The 23,803-nt window shown below is 42.6% G+C and overlaps 3 protein-coding genes across 14 annotated transcripts in view; 2 read left to right on the top strand and 1 right to left on the bottom strand.

The window, feature by feature from the left end:
• Positions 1 to 23,803, top strand: part of LOC119033671 (olfactory receptor 52K1-like) — a 126,517-nt gene that overhangs the window by 64,224 nt on the left and 38,490 nt on the right. The gene's annotated exons all lie outside the window — the stretch shown is intronic.
• On the bottom strand, positions 9,262 to 10,224 carry LOC119007665 (olfactory receptor 11A1-like). Its single transcript, XM_037077512.1, has one exon. The coding sequence runs from the start codon at positions 10,222 to 10,224 to the stop codon at positions 9,262 to 9,264; it is 963 nt and encodes a 320-aa protein (XP_036933407.1).
• On the top strand, positions 15,606 to 18,052 carry LOC119033727 (olfactory receptor 142-like). Its single transcript, XM_037124176.1, has one exon. It carries the CDS (start codon positions 16,964 to 16,966, stop codon positions 17,888 to 17,890), a length of 927 nt encoding a protein of 308 aa, XP_036980071.1. The 5' UTR covers positions 15,606 to 16,963; the 3' UTR covers positions 17,891 to 18,052.

Below are 23,803 nucleotides of genomic sequence, written 5' to 3' on the forward strand. Positions count from 1 at the left end.
CAGACTCCATCACAACATTCAAATCCAAACTCAAAACCCATCTTTTCAAAATGGCATACTGACCACAAAATGGCACAAGTGCACCACACTTGTATTTTCTTTTTTAGGTGAATGTTTGATTTTAATAATCTGTAATGTTGTTATGCTTTTGTTCTATGTAAGGTGACCTTGGGTGCCTTGAAAGGATCCATCAAATAAAATGTGCATCATACATACATGGACATCCTTGGAATGAGACTATCAAATCAAATCAAATCAATTTTATTTATATAGCCCAAAATCACAATCACATTGCCTCAATGGGCTTTACAGTCTGTACACTGAACAACATCCTGTTGTCAATCAATCAATCAATCAATCTTTATTTATATGGCGCTTTTCATACAGAAAAAAGTACCTCAAAGTGCCTCACAGAAATAAACAAACAACAGCAGAAAAATAGAAACAGCAAAATAAAGTTAGGAGAAGATAATCAGACATGGACAGAGACATTCACACTCATACACACATTCACACATATGCACGCAGACACACACACTAATACACACCCATACAGTAGCTGTCACTAAAGAGACATGGCTGGGCAGCGAGACCTGGTGCATGGAGAAAGCTACCTTTGGGGAGCCCACCACACCGGGAGAGATCTCGGGCCAAGGCCGCAGGGAGCACCGCCACAGAGACCACCCCAACCCGGGCAGACAGGAGGCCCTACACCAAGGTGCAGAGCCCTCTGGTCACCCGGCCGAGAGCCTCCATGGGACAGCACCCCCCGCGGCCAGACCAGAGACAACTCCCAGCCTGGCAGGCCCCCAGGAGGAAACACTGGAGATTAAGAACTGACAGACTAAAACAGTAAAATAAAGCAAAAAGCGTAGAAGCTAAAAACACGAGGGGCTAAAAAATAAAAGCATAAAGGTTAAAATATGAGAGATTAAAACAGTAAAAGAATAAATAAATAAATAAAAGTGCTCGGATTAGCACGGCATAAAGGAATTAAGAAGAATTTAAATTTCAATTAAAAGCCTGGTTAAAAAGGTGGGTCTTGAGCCTCTTTTTAAAAACCTCTACAGTCTCTGCGACCCTGAGGCTCTCCGGCAGGCTGTTCCACAGTCGGGGCCCATAACAACAGAAAGCCGCCTCCCCGTGCTTTTTTGAACTAACCTGTGGTGGTTAAAAGGCCGGTGCCGGAGGACCTCAGGGTCCGCGGGGGCTGATAGACTAAAAGCAGGTCAGATAGATAAGAAGGCCCAAGACCGTTAAGACATTTAAAAACTAGTAAAAGAACCTTAAAATCAATCCTGAAACACACGGGCAGCCAATGAAGTGACTTTAAAACCGGTGTAATGTGCTCCCGCCCTCTGGTCCTCGTCAGCACTCGTGCAGCTGAGTTTTGTAATAATTGTAGATTCGAAATGCTCTTTTTGGGAAGGCCAGAGAGCAGAGCATTACAATAGTCTAAACGACAAGAGATAAAAGCATGCATCAGCACCTCTGTGCTGGCCTGAGAGAGAAACGGGTGTCATCAGGAGACACAGCGATGTACAGTTGCGTATCGTCAGCATAACTATGAAAGCTGATGCCTCCTGATGACGTCCCCAAGGGGAAGCATGTAGATTAAAGAGAGTTGGACCTAAAATCAACCCTTGGGGAACCCCACACTTTATTTTGTGGGTTTCTGAGTATCCATACTTACAAAGAAGTGTCGGTCTATGAGGTAAGAAACGAACCAGTTAAGAACAGTACCAGAGAGGCCGACCAGGTTCTTCAGTCTATTTAATAAAATGTGATGGTCTACTGTATCGAAGGCGGCGATTAGATCCAGCAGTACCAAGACTGTGAGTTTATGGTTATCTAAGTTGCACCTGATGTCGTTTAAAATCTTTAAAAGGTCTGTCTCTGTACTGTGGTTCATCCTAAAGCCAGACTGATACTTCTCTAAAATGTTGTTTGCAATTAAGATTAAATAAAAAATTATTCACTTGATTGAAAACAAGTTTTTCCAAAATTTTACTTAAAAACGGTAAGTTGGATACAGGCCGATAATTATTAAAGGTGTTGGGATCTAGGTTGCTCTTCTTTAGAAGGGGCTTCACCACCGCCGTTTTAAAGGAGGCGGGGAAGACACCTGTCTGAAGAGAGCAATTCACCACGTATAACAGCTGATCCTGAAAAAATCCACAGGTGTTTTAAATCCAATCCAATCCAAGTGTTTTAAAAAACGGTGTGGGAATTGGGTCTAATAGGCAGGTCGTGGGCTTTATTTGGGAGAAAACTTGACCAAGTGTCCTCGCATCAACCAGGGCAAAACTCTCTAGTGTTTCCTCGGGTAAAATCATGATGATGATCCAGGTGTGTCGACATTTAAAATCTGTTGAGGTAAGAGACTCGATCTGATGTCATTGATTTTACTTCTGAAGTGGTCTGCAAAATCCTCGCAAAGGGCGTCAGTTGGTGTTTTGGAGGATCTATTAAAATGTGTGTTTGTTAAAAAGTCAATTGTGGAGAAGAGGAATTTTTGGTTGTTTTTATGTTCGTCGATTAGCTTTTGGAAATGTGAAATTCTTGACTGTTTGACTGCGTTATTGTAGGTTTTGAGGTGTCCACGTAAAATTTCACGGTGAACGGTTAACTTTGTTTTTCTCCATCTCCTCTCAGCACTCCTGCAGTTTCTCTTGAGTTTTTTAGTTTCTGTATTTCTCCACGGGGCTGTAGGTCTTGTATTAATGTTTTTTTATTAAAAGTGGAGCCACTGAGTCCAGTGCTGATTTTATTTTATGGTTAAAGCTGTCAACAATAAAATCACATGGTGCTGGTAAAATTTCTGCAGGAGTGCTCTGTAAAATCTGGATAAAATTTGCAGCCACTTCAGAAGTTAGGTAGCGTTTCCTCACTGTTCTCACTGGGGCCTCCTGCTGGTTAAAACTGGTGATTGTAAAAAACACACAAAAGTGGTCAGACACAGCCAGGTCCACAACAGAAGGCGCACCAATGGACAGGCCGTAGGTTATGACCAGGTCCAGGGTGCGCCCCCTGCTGTGGGTCGGCTGCGTGACACGCTGATTAAAATCTAGACACTGTAGAAGGTTTAAAAATTCTCTCGACATTGAATCTGAGGAGTTATCTATGTGTAAATTAAAATCACCGGTTATTAATATTCTGTTATAATTGCTATGAGTTATTGACAGTAGCTCTGAGAATTCACTGTTAAAAGATGTGGAATAGCGGGGTGGTCTGTAGACTGTAATACAGAGGATGGGGGGCTGCTATAACAAAGGCATGGTATTCAAATGATAAATATTTGTTAAAAAAAGACTTCATTTGACAACATGGTGTCTTTAGTGATTGATGCAGTTCCACCTCCTTTTTGTCCCCTTCTTGTAGAAAATAAAAAGTTAAAATTTGGTGGAGAAGCCTCAGTGAGAACAACAGGTGCATCAGTGCCAAGCCATGTCTCTGTCAGGAGAATGCTGTCTAAACTGGTATCTAAAATTACATCATTTATGATAAAAGATTTGTTTAAGAGAGCGCACGTTCAGCTGAACGTGGGCTCATCATGTCCTGCGTGTGATTTGTCTGCGTGAGAGTCTTGTTTCAATAGTGTGGATGTTGTCCTGTGCCTCAGGGGCAACTGAATGGGGGGCGTGTGTGGTGTAGGTAGAGGCGGGTGCGGGTGAGTGAGTGGCATGCGTGTTTACCGTGAGTCAGAAGGTGGGTGTGGTGCAGGAACGGACAGTCAGGTCAGTGTTGACAGATAAAAGCCATGATCCCTCCTGGTTTGGGTGGAGGCCATCCCGTTTAAAAAGGCTAGGCCTGTTTAAAAACGCTGTAAAATTGTCGACAAACGGGATACTTTTTGTCAGGCAGTACCCCTTCAGCCACAGGTGCAGCTGACAAAGGCGGCTGGTGGTGACGTCTCCATACCTAGGTGGGGGAAGCGGGCCGGCGATAATTAGCCCGTTTTAGTACCTCAGACTGCTGGTTTTTGAGGTCGTTGATGCCGGCCTCCAGGACACAGCGTGGAGGCCGAGCTGTGCTGTTCGCTCAGCTTGAGGGCAGAGGATGCGACCTCATTCACGCTGGCTCCAGGGTGGCAGAAGGTCCGGCCGCTGTGTGCTGCCACGTGCCTGACCATGGAGGTCCCGACAACCAGCACAGAGGGGGTGCGCCGCTCCACTGGCTGCCTGGAGGTGCGTCAGAGGCGGGATGGGGCGACGCCGGATGGAACCTGAGGTTCGGATTTATGGCGCCGTGCTGCGGTTTTTCCTCGCCGAGATGGAGGGGAAGGATTGGGCTGGACAGGTGGACCCTGGGCTGGTGAGAGCAACGACCAATTGGATGAGCAGGTCCCGTGGGCGAGCCGGACATGGCACCCACGGGAGGGAAATCCTGCAGGCTTAGGATGTCACACCTGTTCTCCTCCGCCCCCGGATCTTCCACTGGATGAGGAGATTGACGAGCCCCAGCGCCCCTGTGCACCACTGACCAGTGGTCCCCCAGCCTGAGTGGAGTTGAGCTCACCGGAGCCTCCACTCCATCCTCCCGTCTGAGGCACAGCGGGTCCGCGGTGCGTAGGCAGGGGGTGGAGGGTGCCGATGACTTGGGCTTGGCTCCCTGGTGGTGCCAGCGGGACTCGGCTAGTGCTGGTGCCAGAGTTTCGGTGGTGATTGAGCCGGTCCATGGCAAGGTGGTGTTGTCCATGGTCGTCATGCTCCGGTCACCAACGCCGGATGTCCTCAGGTGGGAGATCAGCTTCGCCTGGTTTGTGGCGACAGTGGAGAAATCCATAAGATTTTGTCCTTCTGTTTGAGGTCAGCCTTCAGACCAGAGACGCTGTCCCTCAGTTTTGAGAGGGTGGGGAGGCAGGATTCACACACCGCCAGCATGCCTGCAGCTGGCGAGGAGATTCGGCGTCTGGTAAGTAGCTCCCAGAGCTACCTGTGTCTAGCTAGTTAGCTAGTTTGCTAACGTTTAGCAAATTGGTGTCGGGAGTCAGGCGTATTCTGTCCTGACTTAACAAACTTTTGTGCTGTGTCACTGTTTGTCAGAAAAACTTAAAAAACTTAAAAAACAGGTGAATCCAAATTGAAAACTTACACACTCGGCACACTTGAGTAAATGTAATATGGAAGTGCTACGGAAGTGATGTCATTTTGTCAAGGCAAGGCCACAAAAGTACTTAGACCCTCGATTCGAGTGAGGAAAAACTTCACATGTTAATGGGAAAAAAACCCTTTTAACAGGGTAAAAAAAACAAAACAAAAAAAACAATGGAGGAAACCTCAGGAAGAGCCACAGAGGAGGGATCCCTCTTCCAGGATGGACAGACATGCAATAGATGTCGCGTGTATAGAAAAGTGCAACAAATCACAGTTTACAAGTTACATTAACAGAAAGTCTGATACAAGTTATATGTAAAGTAAATTGTCTGGATCCAGGAGACGACTGAGCTGGACGAGGCATCACCAAGTGGTGTCCGAGCCACACGACCTCCTGCCCACCATGGTGACCTGGAAGAGGGCAGGACACACAAGATCATTAGTAATAGACAGAGAGAGGCATCAAGATTTACAGAAATATACATATGAGGAGATAGTGAAGCAGAGGAGAGCAATGATCCAGCAGAGCCCAGGGTGTGATGATCCAGATCCGTCAGTATTTCAAGGCAGCAGGAGACTGGAAATGGTAGATGGACCCAGGGGGCCGTGGTCCATCAGATGAAAGAGCGGAGGAGGAGAAAGAGAAGGAGGAGAGAGAAGAAGAGGAGGGGGAGGAGGAAGCTATAGAGAGTATAGAGAGTGACACAGCTTGCAGCTTGTGGGAACAGAAAACAAACAAGGTTAGAGAAAAGCAATATTGATCAGAATAAACAGATTGTTTCTGGTCGGCAGCACAATGTAAATCTTGTACTATAGGAACTCATTGAGACTGAAGAAGCTTACAGTTGATCTCAAGGGCTAATTAAAGGCTAAATCAAAGAAGTGAGTTTTGAGTTTAGATTTTAAGGCGTCAACAGAGCCAGATTGTCTGTCAGCTGGGAGGTTATTCCAGAGGAAAGGAGCCTGATAGGAAAAAGCCCTGCAGCCAGCTGACTTCTTCTTAATCCTGGGAACCATCAGGAGCCCTGAATTTTGAGAGCGTAATGCCCAAGTTGGAATATATGGTGTAATGAGATCTGACATGTATGACAGGGCAAGCCCGTGTACAGTTTTGTATGTCATCAGCAGCAGCAGTCTGATCTTAGATGTACTGGGAGCCAGTGTAGAGATGCTAGGATTGGTGTAATATGATCGAATTTTCTTGTACGTGTTGAGACTCTGGCTGCAGCATTCTGAACCATCTGAAGACTTTTAGTGCTCCCACGTGAAAGACCTGAAAATAAGGCATTGCAGTAATCCAGCCTAGACAAAACAAAGGCATGAATCAGGATCTCTGCATCCACGGTGGACAGGAAGGACCTAATTTTAGCTATTATTGCGCAGATAGTAGAAGGTGATCTTGGTAATTTCTTTGATGTGCTGATCAAAAAAGAGTGTAGAATCAAAAGTAACACCTAGATTCTTGACGGTTGAACTTTGAGAAATAACGCAGTTGTCGAGAGTTACGGTCACCTGATCAACATGGTGTCTCTGTCTAACTATAAACTAATTTCCTACACCTACTGCACCTTCAATAAACACTCACATGAATCTGAGATCTAAGTAAATTGCAAGCATAGTACATAAAGAGGAGGAGGTTGTGCGCTGTAGGGACAGTCAGCCTGTAGCCTGCCAGCTGATGCAAACATGCCTTCAGTGTTATTCCTGAACCAATGCAGTCTTCCATACATTCAACTACACTGACTCAAACTTTGTAATGCACAGGTGTTAAAAGTTGAAAAAAACAATTACATTGGCAGCAATAACTGACTTAATAGAAGAGTCTCTACTTGAAAGTGGTTACTTTGTTTTCTGCAGTAAAGTTTAAAACCCTACTATATCCAGCATACAGACAAAGACTGAAACAAACAAACCCTCTGACTGACCAAGTCAAACTCTGGACCCCAGACACCGAGAGCATCCTGCAGGACCGTTTCGCTCGAACAGACTGGGATGTGTTTAAAGCTGCAGCCACTCTGGAGGATTCTTCAGTCAGCACACAGGACTGTGCTGAGTATGTGAGTGGGTATATTAGCACTTGTGTCGACAGTATCGTGCCTACCATACAAGTCAAGTAGTTTCCCAGCCAGAAGCCCTGGATTATAAGTCAGGTATGTCACATGCTGCATACCAGCTCTCTTGCATTTAAAACAGGCAATGAGATGAAGTACAGAGGTGTGAAATATGGACTCGAAAAAACCATCACAGCAGCCAAAAAGCAGCAGAGAGAAGCTGGACAGCTTCTATTCCACTGCTGACTCCGGGCAGATGTGGCCTACAGCACATTGCAGACTACAGGCCCACCACCAGCACTCAATCGGACCGCAGAGAGTGTTAAAGAGTGAAGATCAGCAGAACTTCACTGGCCTGTCTGCAGAACATCTACCACCGCATCTACCACAGGAGAGCTGCCTCCACCCTCAAAGACTCCACCCACCCCCAGTATGGACTGTTCACACTTCTACCCTCAAGTTGGAGGTACAGAAGTGTTAAATCCATGACTACCAGACTAAAGAACTCTTTCTTCCCTATTAGACTCCTAAACAGTAGATAGAAGTTTATTGTACCTCTCAACTGTCCCAACTGTTTATATTCTTAGCACATGTATAACTGCACAGTTTTCAGATTTGCACTGTTTTATTGTTATTATTATTATTATTATTATTGCTGGGGCTGCTTTTTCTGTTAATCACATGTGTAAAAGTGTTGAAAGTGCTTTACATTTTATATTGCATATTTTGGATGTATATATTTCTTTATTACACTGTTGGCATTCTGTGGACAGCAAATGAAGAACTGAGAACATGTTTCTTCACTGTGCATATGACAATAAACACTTTGAATCTTGAATTGTATCATGAATCTGCTGACTGGCTTAAATTTAGGTCACCATTCAGCAACTGAATGACAACAATGTAAATATTCAACTTTATTTTAAGGGCGACATTTGTTCTGACCTATTGTTAAAAGTATTGATATTTAATAAACAGTCATTGTTTTTTGTTGAGATTTCATGAGAGTAAAAATGTATATACAGTATTACATGATGTTTAATGGTACTTTACATTTTACCAAAGACAAGAAGTTTATATAATGTACATATTTTTGACAGTACAGGGTTAAAGAGCGGTTGGTGAAGTGGGAAAGTGTAATGACCAAAAAATGTGCAATGTTGAAATTAAATCTGCTCTGTAAAACTTCAAAGAAACAACCAAAAGAGAAGTTGAGCAGAGAAGTGAGGTGAGGTGAGCAGGTGCAGAAACACACTTTAAGGATCCTCATGTATGTATAGAGAATTAAAATTGTAAGAGAAAAGATTACTGTAAACATGTAAACAAGTCCACAGATGTTGTTGTCTGTGGTGTTGGAGCAGGCCAGTCTGACCATAGAGAAGTTTTCATAGTACACTTTGTGAATGATGTTCCCACACACTCACAGCTACCATGACAACAACTTAAAGGCTGGGCACCACCATACTAAAGCTTGGGATTAACTGAAGTCAGGAAGACTGTTTTTTATTCCCTTCCCTCTTCTACTTTGTCCTCGCATCAGCTGATTAGGGACATTTACTGTTTTGCAGCCAATCGTGTCTTTGCTCTCCTCTCTTGCTGTCAGCTCTGTAGCTTCATAGAAAACTGCACTCACTGCAAAACTTTATGGACATGTTTTCATGATAATATCATTAGTGATATACTTTTTGTGAATCAGAGACCTCTTAAATAACATTATATCAGCTCATCATTAACCTGGGGTTATTAAGCAGCCAGCTCAGTAATATCCATCAACCAAGCTCAAGACTTTGAGCTTTGTGACATAATGACTACGTGCTAAAACTGAGAATCTTTCAGTTTTCATAGAGGAAATAAATGTCTTGTATTTTATTATATTTTAATTTGATATTTTTGGCCTTTTATTGTGCAGAGTGCTGCTACACTTACATACACAAGCTTTTAATCAGACTCACTGCTTAAGTCATATTCATTACTAATTTCATTAATTATTAAATATGTTACTGTAATTATATTCCAGTACTCCACATTACATATTATCCAGTTGAACATTGTCAGGAGTGTTACATTCTGCAGTTCTCTTCAATGCAAAATATGAATTATTCAATGCTGCTTTCTTATGTTAACGTCAGATCTCTGTGAATAGTCAACATTTTATAACAGCAGAGAATTTTGCATGTATTTCGTATTTTGGACATTTGCAGTCCGTACATGATCGGATTCAAGAGTGGCTGAATGATTACAAAATACAGAGACAGAACAATTCGCAGCACACTGGGAACACTGTTCATATCAAGTCTGGTCTGAATTATTTCAAAGAAACACCCAAAAGAAAAATTCAGAAGAGACACGAGGTGAGGTGTGCAGGTACTGACAGCTTTCTGTCTCGTCTGTTTGGAACCAGAAAAACAAATGTGGAGAATTTTCATGTAAGAGAAAATGATTGGAAACAAAGGGACAATAACAGAGAGAACAACAGCAAACAATCCATAGATGTTATTCACTCTAGTGTCCGAACAGGCCAACTTGACAATTAAGTAGTTACGACAGTACAAACTGTCTATAATGTTTCCACACAGTGTCAAACATAATGCTAACGATAAAGTAATCAAGAATTTCACAAACGAATACAACCATACTGCAATTATAAAGATAAACACCTTGTTTAATGACATGCGTGTATTATATTGCAGAGGACAACAGATAGCAAGATATCTGTCATAAGACATGACGACGAAATTACACAATTCTATACTTGCATATGTATACAAACAGAAAATCTGCAGGAAACAAAATGAAGCAGAAACAGTGTGAATGTCAGAGAGAATCTGAGTCAGAAGGAACGGAAACAACCCTGAACTACCATACAGTTCATTTACAAACAGACTGCACAGGAACATGTACATAGGTTCATGTAAGCTCCTGTTCATACAGATAACCACGATGAGGGAAATGTTGACAAACACAATAACAATGTAAAGTAAAGCTGTTAACATAAAATACAGGTATCTTAAGTTTCCAACATGCAGATAAGCTCCAAGAATAAAATAAGACAAAGTTGATGAAGTTGAATTTAACATCGTTCTTTAAAAGGGACCTATTGTTATTAAAATTTCCTCTTTTATATCCAACAAATAAGCAGTTTTTTTCAAAGACACCATTTAGGAGCAATTACATTTTAATACTTCAGGCTTTTCTTCTTGAAAATGTTCAACCTGACAAAGGTTTAAAGAAGCACAAACTCGTCCTACCTCACCAGAGATTTAACTGTGTAAATGAAACACGTCACATCACACACAGTTCAGCCTGTGTTGCCTGCTGGAGCTGTTGTTTTATACTGTTTCACTGTGACAAGCCAGCCCCACCTCATCATCAACACCCGGTTCCTGTTTACTGACTGACATGTCTAACCATTGATTTACTGTATTAGCAAGGTCAAACTAATTCACTCATTTCAGAAAGTGAGAACCTTACATTATATAGATTCATTCATTCATTTGGAAATCATTTTGGAAATTAATGTGATCTCTGTGCAGTCAGGTCATTGGCTCCAAAACCCTGTTACTTTAATGTTAGTTGACTTAGGCTTCAAGCAGTCTCAGAGTCTCTGAATATAACTAACCACCCTCTCTAACCTGGTACCATATCACACACACACTCCTTCAATCTGGACCATATCACACCTACATGTGATATAAGCCATCACATCTTTTTCTTTCCATGGTGGAGCTCCCAAGGTGATCTAATGTAAGTTGGATCTTACTATTTCTCAAAATGAATAATTATCCCTGATAGTCATTAATTAATATTGATATCCAGATTCAACCCAATTCCCTATTAATGTTAGGTAAATTCAAAAAATATATTGAATACAGCTATATGATGACGTGTGCATGCGCCATGGTGTATGCAGCCTGTTCCAGTCACTCCTGCTTACTTTAACTTTGTTTTCAACTTTTCTCCTTTCTTACTTTATCTTACTTTTCAGTTTTTACGTAGTTATTTAGTAAGCTACTTCCTCTCTAAACATGCTTGTGTGGAGAGTTTTTTTTGTTGCGTTTGTGGTGGAATCGCTCTTTTTACTCTGCCACTCAACTGTAGCTCAGCAGCACCGCATTGTTTACTTCAGGGATCAGCTGATCGAGCTGAAGCCGGGTGGTTTGGCTACGGTGATGGAGGATATCCCTGCTGAACTTTGGAGGAAAACACACCAGGGATGAAGAGGGAAAGGATCACTATGGCGGAGGAAAAGAGCGAAACACCGGAGACTTTTGGAGAGGAAGACATTCTAGCCGTGTCTCCCTTCTCTCATCATGGGCAACGTGAGATCACTGGGTAATAAGATGGACGAGCTTACAGTGCTAACCTGGAGTCATCAGGAATACCGGGAGTGTAGTCTGATGATTTTCACGGAGTCATGGCTACACACAGATACTCCTGACCACAATGTTTCCACCGAGGGTTTCCACACTGTCCGGGCTGACAGGGACTGCACTACAAGCGGTAAGCGTAAAGGAGGGGGGCTTGCTGTTTATGTGAACAACAGGTGGTGCAATCTTAGTCACGTTACCATCAAAGACCGCATCTGCAGCCCGGATATTGAACTGTTAGCTGTGGGCCTCAGTACTTACTATTTACCCCGTGAGTTCTCGCATGCTGTTGTAGTGGTTGAGTATATTCCCCTGTCCGCTAACCTGACGTCGGCAGATGACGTCATCCACTCGACACTAGCCGGACTACAGACTGCACACCTGAGTGCTCTCATTATAATCTCGGGTAACTTCAACCATGTCTCCATTTAAAAGACAATCCCGAAATTCACACAGTATGTGACCTGTAAAACCAGAGAGGAGAAAACCCCGGACCTGCTGTATGCTAATGTGAGGGACGCATACACCTCCACGTCCCTTCACCCACTGGGAAGATCAGACCACAATGCTTCTCACCCCCTGCTATGTGCCTCTAGTGAAGAGGCTGCCTGTGACCACAATGACAGTGAGGACATGTTCAGAGGACTGGAATGAGGCTCTGCAGGGCTGTTTTGAGGTGACTGACTGGAATGCACTATGTGAGCTGCGTGGAGAGGACATTGATGGGCTTACTGAGTGCATTACAGACTACATAAATTTTATGTGTGGACGGCATTGTCCCAGCAAGGACTGTGCGTTGTTACCCAAACAAAAAGCCTTGGGTAACTAAAGACATCAAAGCCATTCACAACTGGAAGAAGAGGGCCTTCAGAAGTGGCAACAGGGGGGAGCTGAATTCAAAGATCAAGGAGGCTAAAGACAAATACAGGAGGAAGCTGGAGTGGAAACTCCAGCAGAATAATATGAGGGAGGTCTGGAGTGGGATGAGGACCATCACAGGCTTCAGACCAACTAGCAGTGGAGCTGATGGCAGTATAGCTGGGGCCAATGAGTTGAATCTGTTCTTCAACAGGTTTGACACTGCAGCCCTGGCCCCTGCTGTCTCTCCTGCTGATTGTCTCCAGCCACCACCAATTCTGACCCACCCTTCCCCTCCTGATAGCACCTCATCCAACTCTATGAGCCCCTCACACCCATCCCCCACTCCTCACACCTCTCCTGGCTCCCTTGCTACCTGCCCTCCTCTCACTATGGACTTCAATTTGCCCCCTACTCAACCTACACTGTTTACACCACTTCATGTTAGGAGACAGCTGAGCAACTCAGAATCTGCGCTGAACAGCTCTGTGGAGTTCTTCACCATGTCTTTGACATGAGCCTGAGCCTCCAGAGGTTCCCTGTGATATGGAAGACGTCCTGCCTCATTCCAGACCCAAAGACGCCGCAGCCCAGCGGTCTCTTGGACTACCAACTGGTGGCACTTATGTCTCCTATCATGAAGACCCTGGAGAGACTAGTCCTGGAGCAGCTCAGGCCTATGGATCCCTTCCAGTTCGCCTACGAGCCCTGGACTGGAGTTGAGAATGCCATCATCTACCTGCTGAACCGTGTCTACACCCACCTGGGCAAGCCAGGGAGCACTGTGAGGGTCATGTTCTTTGACTTCTCCAGTGCTTTCAATAGCATCAGGCCTGCTCTACTGGGTGACAAGCTGATGGAGATGCTGGTGGATCCTCCCCTTGTGTCCTGGATTGTGGATGACCTCACTGGCTGACCACAGTACGTGTGCCTGCGGCACAGTGTGTCAGATACAGTGGTCAACAACACCAGGGCCGCATAAGGGACTGTCCTCTCTCCTTTCCTCTTCACCCTTTACACCACGGACTTCAGCTACCAGACAGAGTCCTGCCATCTTCAGAAGTTTTCTGATGACTCTGCTGTAGTTGGATGTATCAGCAAGGAGAAGGCTGAATACAGAGCTGTGGTGGACAACTTTGTCTCATGGTGTGAGCTGAACCACCTGCAGCTCAACACAACAAAGACCAAGGAGCTGGTGGTGGATCTGAGGAGAACCAGGACACCAGTGGCCCCAGTTTCCATCCTGGGACATAACGTGGACATCGTTGAACACTACAAATATCTGGGTGTGTACATTGACAATAAACTGGACTGGACTAAGAGCACTGAAGTCATTTACAAGAAGGGACAGAGCCACCTCTATTTTCTGAGGAGACTCTGCTCTTTTAACACCTGCCGGACGATGCTGGGGATGTTTTTATGAGTCTGTGGTGGCAATTGCTCTTCTGTTTGCTGTGGTGCGCTGGGGCAGCAGACTGAGAGTAGCTGATGCCACAGACTCAATAAACTGATCAGAAAGGCCAGTGACATTGTGGGGGAGGAGCTGGACTCTTTGTCAGCAGTGTCAGACAGGAGGATGCTGTCGAAGGTGCAGGTGATACTGCAGCATGTCTCTCACCGTCTCCACAACGCTCTGGTCAAACAGAGCAGCACCTTCAGCCAGAGACTGACTGCTCCTGAATGCACCACTGAGTGCCACAGGAAGTCATTCCTGCCTGTGGCCATCAGCCTGGACAACTCCTCCCTCTGATGATCGGACTCATTTGGCTATTTATAAAACAAAACAAACAATATAACTATACATTTCATCTCATTTAATTCATAATTCTACAACCATTTAATTGTATATTGTAAATATTTCAGTTTGTAAACTTTACTATTTTATTATTTATTTGTATTTTATTGCCTACTTTGATATTTTATTTTATTTTATTTTATTTTAATGTCTACTTTAATATTTTATTTTATTTAATCTTCATCTTCAGCGCTTGTTTCCATTCATACTATAGTTCTATTTCTACTTTGCACGGAGCATTGGAACAAAAACAATTTCCCCCCGGGGATTAATAAAGTATTCTGAATCTGACTCTGAATCTGAAGGATTTTGCAAGGCCCCTTGAATTTAATCAAGGTCATAACTTTTTTTTTTTTCCCCAAGAAATTTCATTAAAAGTTCTGAATTATTTGGAACATTTCTATGCCAATATGTTAAAAGAAATAATTATTACTTTCATTTAACCCTCTTAGGTCGCTGAATGCGCAGGTGCGTCCAAATCAAGAGACCAATTTCGTATAGCCTCAAACAATATATCAAACAGGCTTTTCTCAGCCATGGAGAACACCAGGAGTCCATTTAGAGACACAAAAGTCCTGTTCCTGTTGTTTTTTTTTTTTTTTTTTTTTACCACTGACACAGTCAGGACAATCTGCAGCAACACAAACAAAAAGGCTGCAGAAAAAATCAATTAGGGAGTAGATATAAATGGACTGACATGGAGATGAAAGACTTGTACAAGTTTTTTGGTCTCCTCATCTACATGTCATTGGTGTCCTTGCCAATCTCCAAGACTACCGGAGACAAAATCACATTTTATCTGTGCTCCTTCCAGCCAAAGTTATGACCAGAGACAGGTTCCGATCCATATTAAGGAACATCCACCTCAGTGATCCTGAGGAGGATGCACAAAATGACAGTAAGAAGGGGACAACAGGGGACAAATCACAAACTGTTCAGTCAGGCCTCTTTATGATGACATCCTCAGCGCCTGCCAGGCATATTACCACCTGAGGAGAGAGCTGGCGGTGGATGGAAGGATGGTGGCAACTAAGGTGAAAACGGGCATGACACAGTACATGAAGAACAAGCCGACTAATTGGGTTATAAAACTTTTTATATTGGCTGAGTCGAGCAGTGGCTACACAGATTCCAAAAATACACTGGCAAGACTAATACTGCAAGAGACCATGCACCTTATCCAGCCATCCTGTCTTGGAACTTGATACCATATTTACATGGATAGTTTTCACACCAGTCCCAAACTGTTCATGGACCTGGCTGGGATTAAGTTTGGAGCATGTGCCACTGACGGGGAGAGCCAAAGGGGATGCCCAAGAGGGAGGGCAAATGCTCTTACCAAAAGATCTGGAAGAGGTTCTCTGAGATGGATCAGAGAGGGCCCACTTGTGTTTGTGAAGTGGATGGAAACATGGGAGGTGTCTGTGTGCTCCATCATCCATCCTGCTTTGTCAGGTGAGACAGCACAAGGGTGAAGGATGGAGCTGGATGCTGGGCTGTGAGAGACGTTTCCTGTCCTACACCATTCATGGCCTACAACAAGAATATGGGTGGGGTTGACCTGACAGACCACTTCATTCAGTAATACTCAACCCACAGAAAAACTGCTTGCAGGTTTCAGACTGTGTTGCTGCATTTCCTGGACATTTCAGCATCAAATGCCTTCATCTTGCACCGGGAGATGAGCAGTGCCAAGCAGGTGCAGCCCATGGCACATAAAAAATTCATGGTGGAACTGGTGTGTCAGCTTTGTGGCATAGACAAGGCAGGTGTTCCGTGAGCAGGAGAGCTGATTGGCACAGCCCCAGATCCTGGCCAAAAAGCCACCAAGGGCAGGCTGAAGTGCCAATGCTGCCACCAAGTGGAGGACAGGAGGAGGGACACACCCTGGAAGTGTCAGGTCTGTGATGTGCCTCTCTGTCTTGTGGTGAACAGGAAATGCTTTCTGGAGTGGCACAAATAATTTGGTGGCATCCTATTGTGACATCTGATTGTTTTGTAAATAGTTGTACAAAAAACACCTGAGGAATTGGCTGTATTTTAATGTAAATAGTGGTATATAACTTTGTTTGCAAAATTTCCACATACATTTTGAAGATTACAATTTATATTTGCATCCTAGGTGATGAAAAGGCTTTGTTAATCATGTTTTTGGTTTTTTTCCTTCTCCTTCCCATTTTTTTGTGGGATTTTTGGTCCAGTATGTCAAAATGAAAAAAAATAATTGTAAACTCACACATGTGAGGTTGTGCTGAAAATAATGACACCAAACACAACTAGACAAACAGTTTATAAGCTGAAATATAAAAGTAAAATCAAAAGTAGTCAGAAGCGGCCAATTACACCACAAACCCCAGAGGGTTAACTACTAGTATGTGTTGTTTCAGACATTAGTTAGGTGTGTCATTTGTTGATGAAGTCACTGCTGATGTGCTCGTCATCTGACTAGTGGAGTTTAAAAGGAGCAGAAGCAGCATTTACACTCAGTTTAGGAGGATTCTATGCAGCACAGCAGAATAGCATATTCACAAAATGTGAACTGTGTTCTTTTATATTATGTAAAGGTATGGTAATTGTAATTTGCAATTGAAGATAAAAGTTTAGACAAATTAGATTCTGCCTTGGTTTGGAAGAACAGTTCAGACTGAATACTGCCTGTTTGTCAATGTGGTGAGTTCGATATAAGCAATTTTGACATTTGAACAATTGAAATTTCTACATATCTACTTTAAAATTAAACATTGCAAAATGCTCAGCCTGTGCAAAGTAATTGTGTTGTGAACCAAAAAGGCAATCATGACGAACTCTTCCAAGTTTTCATATTTTATTTTTGGCGCCTACTTTGATATTGGGCTTTTTAAATACTTATTTTTCTTGATTTTTTTTTGTTTTTATATTTCAGTCATTTGTGTCAACCTTCTGCTCATCGTGGTTATCTGTATGAACAGGAGCTTACATGAACCTATGTACATGTTCCTGTGCAGTCTGTTTGTAAATGAACTGTATGGTAGTTCAGGGTTGTTTCCGTTCCTTCTGACTCAGATTCTCTCTGACATTCACACTGTTCCTGCTTCATTTTGTTACCTGCAGATTTTCGTTTTGTATACATATGCCAATGTACAGTTTTATAATTTAGCCGTCATGTCTTACGACAGATATCTTGCTATCTGCTCTCCTCTGCAGTATCACACACGTATGACATCTAACAAGGTTGCCATGCTTATTGCTCTGACATGGTTTTTCCCTCATCTTGCAATAATTGTCATGATATCACTGAATGCCTCTTTACAGCTTTGTGACAATGTTATTGATGGAGTGTTCTGTAACAACTACTCTGTTGTAAAATTGGCATGCTATGACACTACAGTCAATAATTTGTATGGATTAATTTACACATTCTTAGTCTTATTTGGTCTTACAGTACTAATCCTTTACACTTATATAAAGATTTTTAGAGTGTGTTTACGTGGTTCTAAACAGACGAGACAGAAAGCTGTCAGTACCTGCACACCTCACCTCGCTTCTCTGCTCAACTTCTCTTGTGGGTGTTTCCTTGAAATAGTGCAGAGCAGGTTTAATATGAGCAGTGCACCCATCATATTGCGCATGTTTTTATCTTTATACTTTATCATTTGCCAACCGCTCTACAACCCTTTACTATACGGACTGAATTTAACAAAAATCCACATCATATGTAAAAGTATTTTGTTTGGGAGAATGTAACACACTAACATGCAGTTTTTTTCCGTCTGCTTCAGGCACATAAAACAATCTAAAATAATTGTGAGCTTTGGTAATAGCATCTTCATTATGGGCTATAAATGTTAGAATTCTAAGCCTTAAAAATAAATATCGAAACAATGGTTTGTTTGGAGGTTTAAATTATTGAGTGACCAATTGTCTTAATTTATAATTTGTTAAATAATTAATCAGAATCAAAATGACAATAAAGGCATTGTGATTAATGTGTCATGTATTGTTGTGTTTATAGTGGACCTCTATATCACTTAACCTTTGTATTTTTACAAGTTGTAAAAAGTATCCAGTTGCTATTTTAACAGTAGTAGGGGTAGTAATACATTGTAGACACTTGAAACTGAACAACTGACAATGAAAATGCAACAACGCAGTGATGACCGTTTAAAATGCAATGACTGGACTTCTTATAATTTCAGTTTCTCTTCACACAGGAGTGTTGTCACAAAAAAGCATGGTTTACTGAACAGCACTTTTCTGCTAATATACGTAAAATGCAAGTCTTTATTTATCCCAAAAGATTTCCAAATGTGCCTCAGGGAGTCCATACATGAATGACTAAAACAAAATCACAATATTTGGGATGATTATTTGTGTGATGTGGTTGTAAAACTATATATTGCAGACCAAATTTCTATTGTCATAAGGTGTTTAATGAAGTAGAAGAGTTTCTCCTGCCGTACACAGCTACCCTACAGAACGAGCCCCAGACAGAGTGCCAGTGTGCTGAAGTGTTCCCATGGGCCAGGAGGGTTCCTGCAAGGAAGGCTCTAACTCTTGTTGGTGTTGTTTTATGTATAGCATGATGCATAATGATAATAGAACCTTTTCTTTAAATGGTTCGAAATGGCAAAATGAAAATATGAGAAAATTTCGCAATTGTAAAATACCCGTGGTTGAAATAAGGTTAGAAAACAAGACCGTAATATGCAAGCGTGGGACAACACTATGAAACAGAAAAACATATTGTCATTCATGCTTTTCTCTTAAAAAAAAGCTTTACAAAAGGATATTAATATTTATGCTGATGAGCTAAACTGTCTGATCTCAATAGGCAGTATTCCCCATCCTGGGTACTAAAACAGTAAGAGTTCTTTGGTCACAAGTCAGGATTAATGAACTACCAGCAAAGATGAATACACAAAAAAACTAAAGGAATGCCCAAACACATATGAGGTCAATATGGCCATTCATTTGGAGAGAGGCCATTTAATATTTCAAAAGTGATCGATGGAATTTTAATATCAGTACAACAGATCAAGGTTATTTTTTTCCAATAACAATGAAATAATTGTATTTTTCATTTTAAAAAGAGGAACACTGTCTGAAGTCAGAGTAGCTTCACTGAGAGACTGCTTTAAAAGGGAGTACATAGTACTGATTGAGAGCTTTATCACATGGTGCAGTTACAATTCAACATTCAGTTCAGTTCAAATGTCATCAAGTCTGAAAATATGGTCACAATCTCCTTTCTGTTTCTGAGTTATGGCATTGAATAAGGGGCCAAATAACTGTTTTTGCAGAACTTTCTGATGTCACATTGGAGTTGACCTTTTGGATATAGATTGTCAACACATTATTATTTTACTCGATTAGACAATTAGGTGAAATTTAATCATGATTAACATGGGAATTGTTTTGTTATGGCCAAAAATGTGTTTTGTGAAGTCAAAGTCACTGCGACCATTGACCATCAAATTTTCAGTCAATCCTTGAGTTCAAGTGGACATTTGTACCAAATCTTCAGAAATAATTGTTCCGGGATGAGATGCATCTGCCCATCGGAACTGTCTGGTGTCTGTTTTTTTTTTGGCTGAAGCTGAAGAGTGTGACAGGAAACCAACCGAGCTAAGCGGCGCCCCCTGGTGTCTGTTTTTGTTGAAGTGTGATATCCTGAAGACTGAGTGGTGGGCAGTGGATCTGAAATCACACTGGTGATGGTCCAGGCTGGATTGGACCAGGCAATGATAACATCAACTAGCTGATTGGCACAGGTTTTCAGTACATGGCTAGAGTTGTTATCAGGCGAGGCAGCTTTATTCAATGTCACTCTTCTTATCATCTGTGGATACTGAAAGTGGCAGTTCCTCTAAAGCTGGAGCAGACTTTACAGCGGACAATTGTTGTACAGATCAATGTGACCATAAAATGAATTCAGCTCATCTGGTAGCATGATCCACAGATGACGGAGGTTCTGCTTCTGTGATGTTTCTCTAGTGTTGTTGATATGGTCTCTCACTAGTCTCTGCCTAGTCTGCTTTTCCTCCTTAACACCAGCTCTCAGTCTTGCTCTAAAGCAGCTTTTCAGCACTAGATAGATTCAGTAAACACAGCAATCGTGTGGTATTATATTTTAGTTTGAGATATTAATTAATTGACAGTTCTTAGCAACTGGTAACACAGATTTGGCAGAAAAAGTTCTGTTCTTTGTGGGAGATCCCAAAGAACTTGTGTCATGTTGTTGCAGAACTAATACCCTCTCAAAGGTGCAGTGAGGGATTCTGTTGAAAGTGGGTTGATAGTTGAGTCCCATTTCCTGGCGAAACTGGGACTCAGTTACTGGTTGTTGATGTTACGTTGGAGGACCAAAAATCAATTGTACACCAACCCCAGGTTTCAGTAACAGATATCCCTGGAATGAGACTGTCTTGCTCCAGAGTCACCTACTGCACCTTCAATTAACACTCACATGAATCTGAGATCTAAGTAAATTGCAAGCATAGTACATATGGAGGAGGATGTTGGGTGCTGCAGGAACAGTCAGCCTGTAGCCAGCCAGCTGATGCAGACATACCTTCAGTGTTCTTCCCAAACTAATGCAGTCTTCCATACATTCAACTACACTGACTTAAACTTTGTAATGCACAGGTGTTAAAAGTTGAAAAAACAATTATACTGACAGTAGTAACTGACTTAGTGGAAGAGTTGCTACTTTAAAGTGCTTACTTTGTTTCCTGCAGTAAGGTTTAAAACCCTACTATATCCAGCATACAGACAAAAACCCTATTCACACGGCACTACTATTACCTGGGGACCTGGGGAGTAATTTGTAATAGCTGCAGAGGTGAACTTAATCCCGTTTGAATTTGCCATGTCCGTAATTTGTAAAATAAAAATTCCACAGCAAATTACCTAGCATATTACGCCAAACACAGATGTCATGTTATGATATTAGTCCCGTGTGAATCGGCATCTCTGTGATTTGGGGTCATTTTTTGTATTTTTTGCTTTTTTCCTGCCTTTTTTCACGGTCAAGAATTATGGAGGCTGCATTGGCAATTATAAATGAATATATAAATAAATAAAGTTTTGACAGCATTTTGGGTGCAAATTCAGGAGGCTTATCTAGGTACACAGCATGGAGACCCATTTGCAGAAAGAGCTAGCTCAAATCCATCAGAAGAGCGAAATCTTGAAAGATGATTAGATGGATTACAAGCATGGCAGCATAAGGAACATTTTTCTATCTTTCAACAGGCTCACCAGTTATTATTATATTAAAAATATAAATATCTAACCGCTGTGCTGCTCCAATGAGGGCTCTGGTGCAATCAGCCCTGGGGATAATGTCAGTAAATTCTAGTTAACACACAGACTTTGCTTATCCTGTGTGAATGCGCGGCATAAAACACAGACGTGGTGGGGTAATTTCTAAATCACATGAGATCTACAAGTAATACTAGTCCCATGCGAATAGGGCTAAAGACTGAACCAGACAAACCCTGTGACTAAGCAAGTCAAACTCTGGACCCCAGACACTGGGAGAATTCTGCAGGACTGTTTTGCTCAGACAGACTGGGATGTGTTTAAAACTGCAGCCACTCGGGAGGACACTTCTGTCAGCATACGTTACTATGCTGAGCATGTGACTGGGTATATTAGCACTTGTGTCGACAACACTGAGGTCAAGAGGTTTCAGGTCAAGAAGTTTCCCATCCGGGATCCCTGGATTAATAGTCAGATATGTCACATCCTGCATGCCAGCACTCTTGCATTTAAAACAGGCAATGAGAACAAGTACAAAGCTGCAAAGTATGGACTGGAAAAAGCCATCACAGTGGCCAAAAGGCATCAGAGAGAAGCTGGACGGTTTCTATTCCACTGCTAACTCCAGGCGGATGTGGCCTACAGCACATCACAGATTACAGGACCACCGCCAGCACAATCAGTTCCACATAAATCCTACCGGATGACCTCAACACCTTATACACCCACTTTGAGACCTCCAGCCACACCACAGAAAGGAGGCACACAGACACTGACACCTCCTGAACCCCCTTCTCCCCACCAACAAGGCAGCTGGATCAGACAACATCCCTGAGCGGGCTCTCGGAGCATGCACCAACGAGTTGGCTGATGTTCTCACATCCATTTTCAACCTTTCCCTCAGCCACAGTACTGTTCCTTCCTGCTTCAAGACCACGACCATCATCCCCCTCCCCAAGAAGAGCCCACCCACCTGCCTGAATTATTACGGGCCAGTAGCACTCACTCCAACCATTATGAAGTATTTTGAGAGAGCGGTGCTGACTCACATACAGCATACCGGACACCCTGGACCCTTGCAATACACCTACTGGCCCAACAGGTCCACTTCAGATGCTATTGCTCCTGTTCTCCACTATTCCCTCTCCCACCAGGAAAATAAAGACTCCTACATCAGGATGCTCTTTGTGGACTACAGTTCCGCCTTCAACAAAATCATCCTCCACAAACTCACCCAAAAGCTGTCTATACTGCTGTCTGCACTCCACCATCTGTGACTGGCTCCTAGACTTTCTGACTGGCAGGCCCCAGTCTGTCAGGATTGGAAATAGAACTTCAGCCAGCATCATCACAAACATTGGCACTCCACAGGGATGCATCCTCAGCACCATCCTCGACACCCTGTTCACCTACGACTGTGTTGCCTCCCACAAAGACAACACCTAACCCTAACCCTAACCCAAGACAAAGGAGGTGATAATGGACATGAGGAAGAAGAGGTGACCTCATCAGCCACTGTACATATGGGAGCTTAAAGTAGAGAGGGTGAGCAGGTTCAAATACCTGGGCGTCCACATCAGTGATGACCTCACCTGGTCACTCAACACTACACAGCTGGTAAAGAGGCCCAACAGCAACTGAATGTTCTGAGGAGGCTGAGGAAGTTTGGCATGTCCTCATGATCCTCAGAAACCTACAGCTGCATTGTTGAGAGCATCTTGACGGGCTGTATCCCCGTCTGGTACGGCAGTGCTTCTGCTTTGGACCGCAGAGAGTGTTAAAGAGTGAAGATCAGCAGAACTTCACTGGCCTGTCTGCAGAACATCTACCACCGCATCTACCACAGGAGAGCTGCCTCCACCCTCAAAGACTCCACCCACCCCCAGCATGGACTGTTCACACTTCTACCCTCAACTCTACTTTTTATATTGTATATTTTGGATGTATATAAGGGTCAATGACGTGACGCCTAAATATTCTGTCCGGCTGTATTTTTTAAGTTAAAAAAAGGTTTAAACGTACAAAAAATATACTATCTATATATAGTATCTCTCCCTTATATGTAGTCACTTCAACTTTTCAAAAATCAGGAGTTATTTGTAATTTTTCTGTTATTTAAAGTGTCAAAATATCATGTGGTGCGACCGTCCAGCCATGACTGCTGTTTTGAAAACCTATTTGAAATTACTCTAAATATATTACAATTTATTTTCTGCCCTATTTGGCATGATTTACAAAGTGTTTTGTATTCCTGTACAAAATTGCAAAGCTTTTGCAGTTATATTTCTTTCATAATATACAAACAAACTTTGTCCAATCATATGCATTTCATTAAATATCATGTGGCGCGACCATCAATAAATGACCACTTTTGGAACTTTTATTTTGAAATCT

The sequence above is a fragment of the Acanthopagrus latus genome, chromosome 2 (genome assembly GCF_904848185.1).
Source record: "Acanthopagrus latus isolate v.2019 chromosome 2, fAcaLat1.1, whole genome shotgun sequence".
NCBI lineage: Eukaryota > Metazoa > Chordata > Actinopteri > Spariformes > Sparidae > Acanthopagrus > Acanthopagrus latus.